At 44.9% G+C, this 17,786-nt stretch overlaps 1 protein-coding gene across 1 annotated transcript in view; it reads right to left on the reverse strand.

Annotated features, from left to right (window-relative positions):
* Positions 1 to 17,786, reverse strand: part of ROCK1 (Rho associated coiled-coil containing protein kinase 1) — a 212,652-nt gene that overhangs the window by 116,390 nt on the left and 78,476 nt on the right. The window contains exons 3-4 of the mRNA XM_068237237.1: positions 10,970 to 11,070; positions 2,412 to 2,549 (exon numbers count right to left, since the gene is read on the reverse strand). Coding sequence (XP_068093338.1) covers positions 2,412 to 2,549; positions 10,970 to 11,070 — 239 coding nt within the window. The remainder of the gene's footprint in view (positions 1 to 2,411; positions 2,550 to 10,969; positions 11,071 to 17,786) is intronic.

Consider the following 17,786-nt stretch of genomic DNA (forward strand, 5'->3'; position numbering starts at 1 on the left):
TAATTAGTGGGTGCTTAGGGTAGATAACAGATGTAAACACTGCACTTGGGAGGTGATCTGACGTCGGATCTGCGGACGATCTATTGGTGTGGGTGGGTGATCAGATTGCCCGCAAGGGGCAGATTGATGGGTGGCAGTGCCAGGGGGTGATTGATGGGTGGCAGTGCCAGGGGGTGATTGATGGGTGATTGGCAGGTGATCAGTGGGTTATTACAGGGAACAACAGATGTAACTAATGCACTGGCGAATTGATAAGGGGGGGTCTGAGGGCAATCTGAGACATGTAGGCGGGTGATTGGGTGCCCGCAAGGGGCAGATTAGGGTCTGATCTGATGGGTAACAGTGACAGGTGGTGATAGGGGGTGATTGATGGGTAATTAGTGGGTGCTTAGGGTAGATAACAGATGTAAACACTGCACTTGGGAGGTGATCTGACGTCGGATCTGCGGACGATCTATTGGTGTGGGTGGGTGATCAGATTGCCCGCAAGGGGCAGATTGATGGGTGGCAGTGCCAGGGGGTGATTGATGGGTGGCAGTGCCAGGGGGTGATTGATGGGTGATTGGCAGGTGATCAGTGGGTTATTACAGGGAACAACAGATGTAACTAATGCACTGGCGAATTGATAAGGGGGGGTCTGAGGGCAATCTGAGACATGTAGGCGGGTGATTGGGTGCCCGCAAGGGGCAGATTAGGGTCTGATCTGATGGGTAACAGTGACAGGTGGTGATAGGGGGTGATTGATGGGTAATTAGTGGGTGCTTAGGGTAGATAACAGATGTAAACACTGCACTTGGGAGGTGATCTGACGTCGGATCTGCGGACGATCTATTGGTGTGGGTGGGTGATCAGATTGCCCGCAAGGGGCAGATTGATGGGTGGCAGTGCCAGGGGGTGATTGATGGGTGGCAGTGCCAGGGGGTGATTGATGGGTGATTGACAGGTGATCAGTGGGTTATTACAGGGAAGCACAGATGTAAATATTGCACTGGCGAATTGATAAGGGGGGGGTCTGAGGGCAATCTGAGCGTGTAGGCGGGTGATTGGGTGCCTGCAAGGGGCAGATTAGGGTCTGATCTGATGGGTAACAGTGACAGGTGGTGATAGGGGGTGATTGATGGGTAATTAGTGGGTGTTTAGGGTAGATAACAGATGTAAACACTGCACTTGGGAGGTGATCGGAAGTCGGATCTGCAGGCGATCTATTGGTGTGGGTGGGTGATCAGATTGCCCGCAAGGAGCAGATTGATGGGCGGCAGTGCCAGGGGGTGATTGATGGGTGGCAGTGACAGGGGGTGATTGATGGGTGATTGACAGGTGATTGACAGGTGATTGACAGGTGATCAGTGGGTTATTACAGGGAAGCACAGATGTAAATATTGCACTGGCGAATTGATAAGGGGGGTCTGAGGGCAATCTGAGCGTGTAGGCGGGTGATTGGGTGCCCGCAAGGGGCAGATTAGGGTCTGATCTGATGGGTAACAGTGACAGGTGGTGATAGGGGGTGATTGATGGGTGATTGATTGGTAATTAGTGGGTGTTTAGGGTAGATAACAGATGTAAACACTGCACTTGGGAGGTGATCTGACGTCGGATCTGCGGGCGATCTATTGGTCTGGGTGGGTGATCAGATTGCCCGCAAGGGGCAGGTTAGGGGCTGATTGATGGGTGGCAGTGACAGGGGGTGATTGACAGGTGATCAGGGGGATAGATGCATACAGTACACAGGAAGGGGGGGGGGGGTCTGGGGAGAATCTGAGGGGTGGAGGGGTGATCTGGAGGGGTGATCAGGAGGGGGCAGGGGGGGGGGGGGAATAAAAAAAAATAGCGTTTACAGATAGTGACAGGGAGTGATTGATGGGTGATTAGGGGGGTGATTTGGTGCAAACAGGCGCCTGGGGGGTGGGCAGGGGGGTCTGAGGGGTGCTGTGGGCGATCTAGGACAGGGGGGGGGAGAAATCAGTGTGCTTGGGTGCGACATAGGGTGGCTGCAGCCTGCCCTAGTGGTCCCTCGGACATTGGGACCACCAGGGCAGGAGGCAGCCTGTATAATACACTTTGTAAACATTACAAAGTAAATTATACACTTTGTATGCGGCGATCGCGGGGTTAACATCTCACCGGCACTTCCGTATGGCCGGCGGGATGTTGCGGCGGGTGAGCGGAGAGAGGCGCCGGCGGAGGATCGCGTCACGGATGACGCAATCACTCCGCCCATGCCCTTACAAGGACCGCCGCCTCTCGTCTATACGGCGGTCCTTGCGGGGTCCACTTCCCGGCCGCCTCTGTGCGTTAGGCGGTCGGGAAGTGGTTAATCCATGTGTCCTACTTGTAAGCATAAATACTACACAGAGGAAGAAAAGGCAACAAGGTGCCCAAAACCTGCCTCATCACAACATAGACTACTGTACCTGTACAACCCAAGGACTGTTAGCGAATGCCATTATGTCTCGTTCTTCCCAGAAGAAAGCAGAGTCCGATCGCTTTATCATCTCCAGCTTGCTCAGAAGCTTCATTGCATAGACTTTTCTTGAAGATTTATGCCTCACCTTAAATAAAATAAAAAAAAAAAAAACAACAGGTAATACGATACAGAAAGAGAATAAAAAGAGTTAAAGTGGATACTAAACACAAAATGCTAAACTGTAAGTCATGAGCAGAGACCGCTAGGAATCCTCATTTTCATGGCAGCCCAGTATTTTACATGTGGATTATTCCCTGCATGACTCAGGACAAACTGCAGGGATTCCTGCTAACCATTTAACCCCTACTGAGGAGGATTAATAAGCACCACCAATCTTCTAACAAAGAGGAACTCAGTGTGACCGAATTGCAGGAAATGAATAAATATAAAAAAATTACCGGAAGGAAGATAACAGTTGGGTGACAAAGAAAAAAATCCACTTCCATTAAGTCATTTGCTATAAAACATAAGGGCTGCACAACTATTTTTGATTAATTTTATTAAAAATGTTCTGCTGCCATCTTCTGTGTCTACAGCCTTCTTCCAGCCTAGCCCTGAGCTTTACCGACACCTCCATTCACAGCCAATGATTCAATGTCACACACTCTACCAATATCCCCATTCACAGCCAGTGGTACACAGCCACACACTCTACAGACACCTCCATTCACAGCCAGTGATCCAATGTTACACACTCTACCAACATCTCCATTCACAGCCAGTATTCCAATGTCACACACCCTACCCACCCACTCCTTCCCCAAACATTTTTATGCCCTCTGTCCTGCTCTTCTCCAGTCTATATTTCAGCTGCCAGAACACCTTTTCCTGCCCCACAGTCGCCAGTGTCCCTAACCACTATAATTCTGTGCACCCTCTCCCAATACTCATCCTAGTGCAGAATCCTCAGACACAGAATGCGGTGTCACACTCACAACTTCTGTGAGACAACTGCATGCTAACCGAAATTTGGCTTAAAATCCATGTTAAAAAGTTCACATTGACATAAAAAATGGCCCAATTAGCAGTACTAAACAGACCAGACCTTAAGGCTTTGTTCACATTTAAAATTGCAATAGTTGAGGGCATCGTTTTGCGATTTTGTGAGTGATTTTTTTTCCCCTCCCGGCGCTTACCTTTGCGCTATGGTTTTTTGTAAAGCGCTTTTCAGAGTGCTTTTGCAGAGTAATTTTTTTTTTCATTTCCTGATGCAAGTCAGGAAGTGAACTCTTTGACCTGGAAAATAATAAATACAATGTACGGTATTTATTCTTGAAAGTGCGGATGCAACTGCCGCATAAAGTGATTTTGAGAGAGTGTTTCGCATTTTTCCTATACCTTCCATTGAAGCAAAATCGCCCTAAAAATGGTAGGCAGCGCTTTGCAGAGCGGAAAATAGACGAAACGTGCTGATATGAACTATCACATAAGGATTCATTGCACTAGTGATTTTAGGACGTTTTTAAAAACGCCAGCTCTTAAAAAAAAAACAAACCAAAAAACACATCCTAGGTGTGAACGAGCCCTAACAGCAGTGAACGGATACAACTTAATGACACGCTGACTTATAAAAACGTCCTGCTAGAGAGCGGGGGTCCCCAAACGTTTTGGGTCGAGGGCCGTGTCAACACACGTCAGACTGCTGGGGGGCCGGAACATACATAAAATGTTGTAGAAGTCTTGGCGGGCCACACAATGAATCATACCTGGGTGACAACCTGCAGTCCAATTGGACAACAGTGTCACCTGATGTGGAATTTGATTGGAAAGCAGCAAATTACTGCTTTCTGGCTTCATTCTATATGCGGACCACCAATATTTAAAGATGTAGCTGACTGCATCTATAATTACTTTTTTTGTGTGGGGTGCCGGTAAAAAAGCCTCAGGGGGCCACATTCGTTTGAGGACCACTGTGCTAGAGCCTCTTAATGGTTCCAGGATGTTTTTATAAGTCAGACAGTGCTGCTGCCGTTGTGCTCGTGCGCGCCCCCGCGCGTGCACGTACATTCCTGTGTAAATTTGTGGCCATTAGGACACCGCAGTGGAAGATACCAGGCCACAATTATTTCTCTAAAAAGGTGATACCCAAACTGTACCGTGAAGTGGAGAGGCAAGTGGTGTCATCTCTGGCACACAGCGTTGGGTCAAGGGTCCACCTGACCACGGATACCTGGTCTGCCAAGCACGGTCAGGGCAGGTACATTACTTACACAGCCCATTGGATCAACCTGGTGACCGATGGCAAGCAGGGAGTACGTGGCTGTGCAGTGGACCAACTTGTGACACCTCCATGGCTTGCAGGCATGCTGCCACCTCCTCTCCTCCTGCTACATCCTCTTCGCTGTCGTCGTCGTCGTCGTCATCCTCCTCCTCCTTCGCTGAGTGGCAGTTCAACTCTACTGGTGCTGCAATCTCCTCTCCAGCTACACAGCCCCATCTCCCCAGGGCCTATGCTGCATGCCAGGTACGACAGTGTCACTCCAAGTGGAGAGTCACACTGGAGCAGCTCTCCTGGCTGCTCTTAACAAACAGGTGGATCAGTGGCTGACCCCGCACCAGCTGGAGATTGGCAACGTGGTGTGTGACAACGGCAGCAATCTACTTTCCGCTTTGAATTTGGGAAAGCTGACACATGTACCCTGCATGGCACATGTGCTCAACCTAGGCTTAGAGGATGTCCTGAAGCAGGCCAGGAAGTTGTGTGGGCATTTCAGGCGGTCTTACACGGCCATAGCACGCTTTGCGGACATTCAGCCGAGAAACAACTTGCCGGTGAGACGCTAGATATGCGGTAGCACAACTCACTGGAATTTTACACTGGTCATGTTCTCTTGCCTGCTAGAGCAGGAGAAAGCCGTCACCCAGTACCTGTACAATTACAGTAAAGGACACAATCTGGTAAGATCTGGTACTGGGCACTATGTGCAATTTTTAATATCTTTTTCAGGGTGTTAAAGCGCTGTGATTTTGTAAAGATAAATCTGGTAAGATGGGAATGTTCTGGCCCAACAACTGGACACTGATGCGAAATGCATGCAGGCTCATGCGGCCGTTTGAGGAGGTGACCAACCTGGTGAGTCGCAGTGAAGGCACCATCAGCGATTTGATCCCGAGTGCTTACTTCCTGGAGCGTGCCGTGCGTAGAGTGGTGGATCAAGCTGTGGAGGAGCATGAAGAGGAAGTTATGGCAGAAACAGTCGTGGGAGCAATTTTCATCAGAATCAGATGTTTCCTCAACACCTGCGGCAGCATAGAGGGGGGAAGAGGAGTCAGACTCGGATGAGGAAGGTGTTTCTTTGGAGGAGGAGGAGGCGGCGGTGGCAGAACAACAACCGCAGCAGGCGTCGCAGGGTGCTTGTGCTGCTCGACTTTTCCGTGGTATTGTTCGTGGCTGGGGGGAGGAGAAGGACTTAACTGACGTCACTGAGGAAGAGCAAGAGGAGATGGATAGTACGTCTGCATCCAACTTTGTGCAGATGGCGTCTTTCATGCTGTCCAGCCTGTTGAGGGACCCCCATATAAAAAAAAACTCAAGGGGAATGAGCTGTACTGGGTGGCCACGCTACTAGACCCTCGGTACAGGCACAAAGTGGCGGACATGTTACCAACTCACCAGAAGGCAGAAAGGATGCAGCAGATACAGAACAGGCTGGCAACTATGCTTTACAATGCGTTTAAGGGTGATGTCACAGCACAACGCAATAAAGGTACCACTGCCAGTAATCCTTCTCCCATGTCCACGCAGGCAAGGACAGGATGTTCCAGCGATCTCATGGTGATGTCGGACGTGCGGACATTCTTTAGTCCAACGCCTCGCCTTAGCGCTTACGGATCCACCCTCCACCAACGCCTGGACCGGCAGGTAGCCGACTACCTGGCCTTGAGTGTGGATGTAGACACTGAGCAGCGATGAACCCTTAGACTAATGGGTGCGCACGCTTGACCTGTGGCCAGAGCTGTCCCAATTTGCCATCCAACTTCTGTCTTGCAGTGCCTTAAGCGTCCTGTCAGAAAGGACCTATCAGCACAGCTGGAGGCATTGTCACTGAGAAAAGAAGTCGCCTAAGTCAAAAAAGTGTTCAGTACCTCACCTTTATCAAAATGAATGAGGCATGGATCCCAGAGGGCTACTGCTCGCCCGATGACTAACACAGTCCCCACACATCTCTGCCTGCACGTCATGTGACTGGCTGCCTGCCCCAAGACTAAGTCGCTCCCCACATAGCACCTCTGCCCGCAGGCCGCTTGACTGCCTTCTCCGCCACCACCAACAGGGTCCAGGACTCCAGGAGGATTCCTGAATTTTGTAGGCCGCTGCTAGCAGCAGCCGCTATAATAATTTTTCTGGTGCGTTTACATGCCTGCCTAATTTTTCTGGCTGCACTGCAGCTGCAACAACAAAACAAAAGGCATGTACATGTGCCCATTCCCCTCCGTGTTTATCACCTTGCCGCGGTGAAGGGGCTTGCGTATCACAATGAAGCAATGACCGCCGGCTATAGGAGTGTCTCGGGGGGGGGGCAAACCGAAGATAAGGTCGTTGCTTCATTGTGGACAGACCAAATTTGATCAGCCGGACAGTCATGGTTGTTCTATTATTGAGCTACCACAGCCCGGCGACCATATGGGCTTGAAAACCGCCACGGCCTGCACTCTGGCCATGGTGCGCACCAGTCCAGCACGGCCGTCACAACACAAACAGCTGTTTGCGGTGCGTTACACAGTGAGTTTGGTGTGTCAGTGTGAAGCAGTACTCTAATTACACTCCCTTAATGATGTACACACATGCAAGAGGTTTTAAAGCACTTTAGGCCTGCAATTTAGCATTCAATGTGATTTCTGCCCTTAAAACGCTGCTTTGCGTAAAATCCAGATTTTTCCCCTGGACTTTTGACGTGTATCCCACTCTGCCATGCCCCCCTCCAGGTGTTAGACCCCTTGAAACATCTTTTCCATCACTTTTGTGTCCAGCATACATTTTTCTAGTTTTTAAAGTTCGCCTCCCCATTGAAGTCTATTGCGGTTTGCGAAAGTTTGCGCGAACCGAACTTTAGCGGGAGGTTCGCAAACCTAAAATTGGAGGTTTGGGCCATCTATAATGGTGAGGGGCTGCTATTTGCTGCACTAGCAGTTTTCAGTTTGACCTTAGGCTTCTCTCCTGTTTTTGTTGCGTCTCTTGGCAAAGCCATCTTCACAGTCATATAAGGTGGTGCATTATGACGAGAGATGGTCAATGAGATGTTAATAGCTTTGACTTGGATGGAAATGGAATGCAAATTGAATGCAACTTTGAGTTAGGAGTGTCATAATCTGAAGGAAGTGCATTTGATTGGCCCAAATCCAAGCTGCATACAGTTTGCATTCAGAAAGACGACTGAATAAATAGCCTTTCAAATTTAACTTCTTATTGGTACTTGTTAGAAGACAATTGCAACATATGCGTTCTATTGTAACATTAGAATTTTCTTTACATCAAACATTCGGTGAAAAATATATACTACAAATAAAGAACAAAGTAGTACATTGCATATATTATTCGCAATAGAACATTGTTGTAGCTAAATAGCTAAACTTTGACACGTAGCTCTGTTCTTGCAAAGTAATTCCATCTTAGCGGATCATCTCCAAAGTGATATTTCCAAACTTCTCAGTAAAATGTAATTTAAACCATTTACAAACAAGAAAATGCTTATAATTTATTTTTATAGTACTTTTCACCTTCTTTTTGGTAGCTTCTTAATTGCAAAGTTATTTTAAACAGAAGATAAAAAATGATCTCCTAGGAGAAAACTCAGGAGAAAAAAAGTTAATTGCATATGGCCACATGTCTCTTAGTAATTATTGTTATAAGATCAATACTTTGCTAGTGTCTTTGAAACAATGCACGAGAATTAGAAGTAAGGCACTAAAATATATGAAAAATAAAAATAACATTGAAAACTAGAGAGGCCAGGTCATTAACCGTAACACCATATAGTAGTAATTGACAGTATTGTGTGGACTTCGCTTACATTTCCATACTTAATTATGGCTTATATTCCTGGGTTAATGTAAACATTTTTTACATTGACTGAGTGTGTCTCCACTGCAGGAAAGAGGTCTCCATGTAAAGTTGTCACATGTTCAATTATTAGCTTTTCATTGACCATCACTAATTATGGTGTGTGGACATATGGGTCTAGCACTTGGGTGAGCCATGGTTTAACAAGAGATAATCAGGGTACAGTCAGCAGTTTCCAGGGAATATTGTCAGAAAACTTGAAGTGTATAATCTTGTACCTGCATTACAGCCTCAATAGCAGTTTATACTGTGGTAAGAGTAATTGATTCACACTTCACATGGGCTTGAGCAGAAACTTCTGTAGGTAGCTAGGGACCTCTTGAGAAACTGGAGACAGAGGGCCCAGATGCACAGAATAAAGTCCTGCATAGGGACGGCCAATGAGATGCAAATAACTAAGTTGATGCAGAAATATGCAAATCTGTAAGCAAATGTATGCAGCATGAAATTTTAAAGCTGCATATATTTGCATGCAGAATTTGCATAATGCTGCATCAACTTGCAATTAGTTTTATTTCATTAACCATCGCTAGCCCTGAACACTTGCTGGCTTTATGCTGCCTTTAATGCTTGCTAGGTGCTAGAGCAACATTACAGAGAATGAGTGCTGTAGAGCAGGGGTGCCCAATAGGTCGATCGCGATCTGCCGGTAAAACGCGACTGACTATTTGGTAGATTGCGGCCGCTTGGCCGCATCTCGTCAAATTTAGCTGCACTGTTGCCTCCTGTGTTCCCGCGGCTGTCAGAATATCCTTCTCAGCGCGCGGCAGACTGAGGGGAGAGGTGCGGCTGAAGCAGAGAGGCGTGGCTGAAGGGGGAGGGGAGCCAATTGTGACCATCTCCTCTCCCTCTATGATAGCTTTGTGGCCACGCCCCAACCAGGTCACGCGGGTTTTTAGGTCATTACGAGACCAGTAACCACCACTCCGCCATCCTGTGAGAAGTGGCGATTCGGCGAACGGATGCTTTGCTGCGAGGTGGGAAATTTGAAATCATGTTGGTGGGTCGGGTGGAGTGTATTCCTTTCTGCGGGGCTGACTCTAAGGCCTAGTCTAGAGGTATTTGCAGGAGGAAGGGGTTATTAGAAGCCATGTGCGGGGCGGGGTATAGCGGGGGTTAAGTGAGCTAAAAATGTGGGCACTGAAAAGGATTCTTTGCTATATGCTGCCAGCCTACCAAATATGCTGGGGTGGGGAGGAGGGTTTATGCCACTATGTGTGGGGAAGGATTCTGTGTGCTGCCAAATATGCTGGGGTGGGGAGAAGTCATCAGAGTGTGTGAGTGAGTGAGTGAGTGAGTGAGTGAGTGAGTGAGTGAGTGAGTGTGTGTGTTTGTCAATCATGGTTGTGGTGCAAGGTGCAATTCTGATAGCCGAATCCAAGATATCTACCAACATTTCCCATGCTAAACTAAGCATTTCACGTTGTTATATGACTATATAAGACTTGTATAGTAGTACACCAGCATTCTTAATGCTAGGTTCAGTATTTTAAATGTTGGTAGATCTCCTGGCCTCGGCGAATTTTAATGTAGCTCGCGAGCCGAAAAAGTGTGGGCACCCCTGCTGTAGAGTCAAGCTGCTCAGCTATAGCCGAGAGGTGAATACTGTGAATGGAGAGTGGAGAAGAGACAACACGGTGGCACATAATCTCTGGCAGCTGGGTTAGTACAAGCTCAATGGGCTCATTTATCGCTGTCTGGAAGGAAAGATCATCATCAGCGGCATTGTGGGGCAGCTGTGCACAATTTTGAGCAATGAGGGTGCCGAATGGCTGTCTTAGCCAAATAAAACCTGGTGTTTCTAAGAGGATTTCGATCTCTCAAAATGCTTGCTCATGCACTTAAGCTATACTATTAAAAGGAGTTTCATAGCTGCATTCTATGATGCAGGTAGGCCTCAGGCAGGGCTAGGCCCTCACAGATATTCAACTTGGACCATCCAAGCATTTCTAAAAAGCAGCACTTTCTTTTTTCCCTCAGCCTAGGCCACACCAAGCAGTGAGCTGTGGCTGGATAGTGTAATGATTAAGGATTATAAAGAACACCTGGGTTCAAATCCCGGCTCTTCCTGTTCGGTAAGCCAGCACCTATTCAGTAGGAGTTCCTAGGCGAGACTCACTAACACTGCTACCGCCTACTGAGTGCGCTCTAGAGGCTGCCTCACAAGTGCTTCGAGTCCAACAGGAGAAAAGCGCTATACAGATATCGGAATTATTATTGTCATATTTTCAATTGTACTCTGTACAGTGTGATATTGCTACAAAGTAGATTTTTACTTTAAATCATAATAATTTCTATCTTATTTGCCTTTCCGTTCATTACAAACCGATAAATGGAGTGCCCCTTTAACTTTACAATAACATTTCTGTAGCGCTTTTCTCCCATAGGACTTTAAAATAAGGAATACAGCTGAAAGAAAAATGTTTGTTTGCCAAGGTACATACCAGTTGAACTTCACCAAAAGCTCCTCTACCGATGACTTTAACAACCTCATAGTCTTCTGCTTTCATGCGCAAGTCTCGAATTTTACTTATCGTATCTTTATCTAAAGTCAAACAGAAAGAAAAACAGGCGCTCAGTTACTCCAATTACTATTTTTACTTTTCAGTTACCAGAAAGCGAGCAACAACAACACTGGGAAAGTCAGATACAAAGCTGGCAGCAAACTTCTCGTTTTATATTGGAATACTAGGTTTTAATTTAAACCATGCACTGGGAATAACAATAATTATTTGTGTAAACCTGTCACTCTATAAACTTGAATACATTTGCAGATTCCCAGTGGGCTGACTTTTCAACTCCAAATTTGGTCATAGATGAAAAAAAGGCTATTTTAATCCAGTAGGGTCAACATTGGCATGAGATTGTGTGGAAAAAAAGTTCAAAATGCTAGGGTTCTGCAAACAGAGAGCTATTAAACTGCTACGCCAGAACTTAATAGAACGTGAACAACAGTATTCGCATAAAGAGTATGCTACTTATCTGATTTGTAACAACAAGCTTAACTATCTCAGCCAGGCAAACCGATCCCTTTTAAATATTTAAAAGTTACTTGCTAAAAATGGAACTAATGCAACAGTTGTAAAATTAATTATTTTAAGTCTTAAAAGTCCCTAAGAGGTTTAAAAGTTTAAATTATCTTGAACATAATTTTGATATTTAGAAAAATCTGAAGCATATTTACCATTGTAATCTGTGCATTAAAAACTGAAAGCTGGAAGTTAATTAATAGGCTAATAAAATTGACCTCATTTTATTGCTACTACATCTAGTGGTGTCTTGTTTTGAATGGGCGGAGGATAGCACTAAAGCCCCCATATTTAAGCACTGCTATTTTTGCTGAGTAGGACCAGATAAAATTAGAATTAGGGTTGTTCGGTAGGGTAGTTAGGCTCTGGGCAGTTTAGAGTTAGACCCCATTTTTTGGGATGGGAGGAGTCATCAAATGTTGACCAAGATTAGGCACTGTTTCAAGGGAGTGAGAGTCAGGTTTAGGCTTAAAAAAAGGTAGGTTAAAGAATTTACGCATGGAGGATATAGTACAAAGGTTATGGCTATCAATGGTTTAATGATAATGAAGGTGCTATGGTTTGTGTTAAGCAGGGCAGGGTTGTGGAGTCGGTACAAAGACTCCTCAGTTTATGAAACCACCGACAGACTCCAGCTACCGAAAATTGCTCAGACTCCTCGACTCGAGGAACTACTTGCTCTCTGTACCATTGTTCTAATGATTGCATGTGCTACCAAAAAGATAAGGAATTATAGTATAATCTCGTTATAGTAAACTCCATGGGACCAGGAAAAGTTTTTTACTGTATTGGAAATTGTCGTATAAATGGCCCAGCATGCCCTTATACATTCTCTGTTGCAAAAGAGCAACTCTGTCCTACCATTGGAGGTACAGTAGAAGCACGTACACATTTGGTGGACTACAAGGTTAAGTACACCTTAGAGCTGCATAGCCAGGGTGGAGAAATTGCTGATACAGTATCCAGGAGAAATTGCAGCACTCACTGAATAGAGGCAGCCCCTTGCTTCCTGTGAGTGGCTCCGATACCTACGTGGGCGGGAATTGCAGCACCAGCCTGACGAGAGCAGCAGACCATGGGTTTCACACGGTCATATGATGCATGCACCACTCACTTTTTATTAAATCCACAGTCAGCGCCACGTAGGGACCTGGAGAGTTAGTTTACTACGGCAGAGATAATGAGATTATACTGCATACAAATTTTGAAATTTGTACACTGTCCCTGCTCCCCATGGTTTGTAAAAAACATCTGTCTCAGTCTTCTGAAGAAATGTTCTGATGATTTCATGTACAAAGTTACAGGCAAACCAGTAGACTTTGTAGACTATCCCTTTCAGCGAACACTCTGAATACATTCATCAGATTCACACACAGGCTAGGGACCTTATTGTGCCTGATTATGGATACAGTGGAGAGGGTAATAGAAATCTGTATAACAGGTCTTAAGATCAGAGTAATTGGATTTTCCTGGAATCAACAGGAAATATCGACAAATGTACGTGCACATTCATAAATATGAACACCAGGAACTATACGAAACTGTTAATTTGATTTATGGAAGTATCCTGAAATAAAATCTTAAAACAAGTACAGGGCAGGGGGATATAGATCTGTGCTGATTAGTAGTCAGATAGGTGTACATGTAGCTCAGTCAGTTCAAAGAAAAAACAATGGTTCTCAATCTAAATGAACTTCTTGCGGTCTCGTGCTAATTGACTCCGTTAGAAGCTTTGGTTACTAAACTGTTGTAAATGTGCTAAGATCCTGGGATATCCTTTGGTTTAAATACAGGTCAGAGTTTCTGACTTTCTGTAACTTTAAGTCACTCTCTCCACCCCCCCCCCCCCCCCCAACACACACACTAAGCAAGAATGATGAGGAACAGGCACACTTAGTCACTGAACACCAATGATAAGGTGTGGTGACTGCACTTTGGCTGGGAGAATGATACACAGCCTGTTGGGGTATTTTTTTGTATCTATAATGCCCACTGACACCAGTGATGCTACATGGGGACAATTGTTGCAGTGGGTTGATTGCTGTGTCATATGTGGGGGAATTATTGCATTTCAAATATGTGGGGGCGAGATTGAGGGGGAGGGGTGTCCTTACAATGTTTGCTTTAGGCAGCAAGAAGTCTAGAACACTGGCCCTGCTTTCAAAAATTAAAAAAAAAAAAAACATTACATTTTTATGTTACTACTTTGCATTGTGTGACAAAAAATAAAAATTAAGTGGGAGGAAATATTTCTAAGGTATACAGAAATGATTAAACTAATTCTACCACTTCTCACAACACCAAATAATTAGGTTAAAGAGGAAACATGCTCACTGTTCTGAAGCCAGTAGAAATCCCGGTCTCCCAAATGCTCTATGAGGAGAATTCTGCATATCTAAACAGCCTAGGTTGCGACTTCACTGGGAGGGCGGTGCTACATACCAATGCACCGCAATAAATACTTATAACGTTTTTTGATGCTGAAACCAGGATAATAAATGTAAAAGTGGGTTTCCTGATTAATTTACTGCATTCTACTATATGTCACTACAGTGCCTCTTCAAGGACGGAGATAGGATTTAAGTTCTGGAATCCTGATGGTTCTCAGCTTATTACAACTCAACTGGGTACCTTGGATCAAAGCTATAGACATTCCTAATACAATCTACTTACCAAAACAAGCTATTTTAATATCATTTTTCCCCAGAAATAGTTTGAATACCAGCTGATGTCCAGCCAACATCAGTCCTCTGTAAACTCTCTCATCCCCTACTAAAGCTATCTCCTCCATCGCAACCCTTCCAGACATTACATGATTTAGCTAAAAACAAGAAACAAACTGGCATAAAACAGTCCAGCAGCAGCGGCACTAGGCTATTGATTCACAGATGCCACTTTTGGAATGACTATAAATGTCTAAGTATAGTGGATACATTCTGAAGGTCACAGACAATGGAAATAAACATGGACAATAGATTGCACAGCCTTTTCCTTCCAAAGATACCAGCCAATCAAAGCTGGGGCAGCTTCCTTCCACAAATATTAGCCAATAAACGTTGAGGGTATAGTCAAGTTAATACTAAACATCTTAGAATCTGAAAGCCCATGTCAGAGAAAAATCATTTTAGCTTTGATTATTTAATGGTACGAAGTCCAGCGCTGTCATCTACATCCATTTTCCCCTATTTAATATATTGTATTTCCAAATTAAGCAAAAAGTTGCCAGAAGCCTGGACACTTTACTGCCTGCATGTTTGTTCCACTCAGTGGCTGAGTAGTTTGGTTCAGGGTAGCTAAGGCCTCATTCACATTAGGCAACGCAGATTGCCATGCATTTGGAACGCAACGCATGACCATCAGTGATCTGTGCTGTGCTCTGTCAAAAATGCACGCAGCTGTGCGATATAGTCTGAACATCAGAAGTGCTTTCTATGCGCAAAGGCAGCATGTATAGTGTGAACGAGGCCTTACACCAAAGCAAAAGATGATGGTCCTAGAAAATGTTACTTTCAAAACAAGTCAATAAAGGCAGCTATCATACTTCCATCAGGGCAAGATGACAACTTGGGAGGAAAACATGCACAAACAAAATTGTACACGCTGCCCTGTGTTCCCAGGTCTCAGTACAGTGCAAGTCCAAACGCATCTAACAATCCCAATAAGCAAAGAAAAACGTACTTCCGCCAATACAGGCAATGGAAACACAGAGTAAAGAAAGATATGTTAGTCAGCATGTTATTTTCCTCTTGCAAAACCCTCAACTATGACTGGTGAAGTGTTACACAATGCCTGTGTGAGCAAGAAAGCAAGTGATGAGCAGCAATCAGGATGACACAGGAAAAAAAAAAGTAAATTCATAAATCTGTAATGTTATATTAAAGAGAACCAGACACACCTATGCAAGTCTTCACTCTGAAAATGTTCAGTGGATTCCCATGTGGAATAATCTTTTGTCCTGTTATACAGGGTATGGTTTTTAGTTATAAGGGAACCTGAAGATAGTTATGAAAAAATAAAAAAAATAAAGATGTTCACTTACCTGGCGCTTCTGCCAGCCCCCTGCAGCCGCTCTGTGCCTGTGTCGGTCCTCAGTGATCTTCCGGTCCCCCGCCACAGCGCAGTTTCTGTATTGCAGATTTGTTGACGGCAAATTGATGGCCACTGCACCTGCGCGGCCCTGGCTGTGTGCATCCTTGTTCGCGCTCCCGGCGCCTGGAGCGTCCTGCGCAGGCGCAGTACGGAGGATAGTTGAAGACTGGCACAGACACAGGGCAGCTGCGTGGGGCTGGCAGAAGCCCCAGGTAAGAGTAACTTTTTTTTTTTTTTTTTAAACTATCTTCAGGTTCCCTTTAACCCATGGTGAACTAGGACCACCATGCTAAAATGTATATTTGCCTTTTTAAAATGCAAGTTTAAAAAGAAATGCCGTTTTATAAGTTTCTGATTCAGTTCTGTCTTATTCAGACAGATGGCAAAACAGGTTGTTAAGTCCAATCCCAGAACCACAACTCAGACTCCAGGTACCCAAAAATTGCTCCAACCCCTCAACTCCATTAGGTCCTTTTATGACTTAAAAAAGAGCCATGTATACATCCAAAACTGCCAGTATGTAGTATGCCTATAGCTTATGAAAGCACAACTGAAGTGAAAGAATTATGGAGGTCGACACTTATTTTCCTTTAAACAATGCAAATTGTCTGGCTGGCTGTCTTGATCCTGTGCCTTGAATACTTATAGGCACAGACCCTGCACAAGCATGCTGACCGGTCGTCATCTACTGCGCCTGCACGAGAGGCACTCTCATTCGCGCGCACATGCTCTGGAGTGTTCTGCGCAGGTGCAGGACTACGGCACCTGCACAGAACACTCCAAACCACGTGAGCGAGATTGTGCAGTAGATGGCGACCTGGCAAGGTTGGCACCTGCAACAGAGGGAACCCCGGGACAGAAGCTGCAGCGAGGGACATATTGGCTGGAGGAAGCCCTGGGTAAGTAGATCTCACCTTTTTTTTGCAGCTCACATGTATCCTTTAAGTCTGAATGGATTAGCTGCATGCTCATTTCAGGTGTGTGATTCAGACACTACTGCAGCCGAAGAGATCAGCAGGACTGCCAAGCAACTGGTATTGTTTACATGCAAAAAGTAGCTTCAGGTTAGGTTAGGGGGTTTCAAAAACTACCCAGCTACATCATGGTGAACGAGAGCCACTAGAATTTTACTAGAAGCTAAAAGGAACTTAAAAGCTTCGAAGAAAAAAAATGCTATGCTAAATGTCAGCTGCATTATATATAACTCTGTAAATGTTTTAGACTTCAGGCATGCTTCACACCACTAAGCTCTCTACACCGTATATGCCTGGGTGATGGAGGAGATTCCAGGAGTCAGGTAATCACTCTACAAGAGCTGGCTATAGCCATAGGAAGTCCTTAAAGGACAACAGTAATGAGAGGGATATGGAGGCTGCCGTATTTATTTCCTTTTATAAGCAATACCAGTTGCCTGGCAGTCTTGCTGATCTTCTGCCTCTAATACTTTTAGCCATAGGCCCTGAACAAGCATGCAGCCTACCAGGGGTTTCTGCCATTGTCAGATCTGATCAGATTAGCTGCATGCTTGTTTCTGGTGTGATTCAGACAATACTGCAGCCAAATAGATCAGCAGGGCTGCCAGGCAACTGGTATTGTTCAAAATAAAATAAAATAGTACCATTTTACCAAAAATATATGCAGGATTTAAACGCATTCAAGTGAGAACCCAGCCATACAGTAATATATATATATATATATATATATATATATATATATATATATATATATATATATATATATATATATATATATATATATATACACATATACACACATATATATATATATACATATACACACACACACATACATACACACACACACACATATTATAACAGAGCAATTTTCCAACAGTTTTTTTTAACAAATGCAGTACACTTCCAGCACTACTGTACAAAAATTAAAAATTTGCTACACCAAATCGCTCCAAAAATCGCTAGCCATAACTAGAAAATCACTAGGCACATGCCTATAATCACTTAGAAAAATCACTTCTGAAAGTGTTAGCGATTATGCTAACGCTATTAGGTGTGCACCAGCCCTTTGAGAGCTCGTTCACACTAGATTTTCCAAAATCGCCCTGAAAGCGCTTACGCCGTGCTTTCCTATGCGCTAGTTCAGATTGGGGTGTTCCGTTTGCTTT

Source organism: Hyperolius riggenbachi, chromosome 5 (genome assembly GCF_040937935.1).
Source record: "Hyperolius riggenbachi isolate aHypRig1 chromosome 5, aHypRig1.pri, whole genome shotgun sequence".
Lineage (NCBI taxonomy): Eukaryota > Metazoa > Chordata > Amphibia > Anura > Hyperoliidae > Hyperolius > Hyperolius riggenbachi.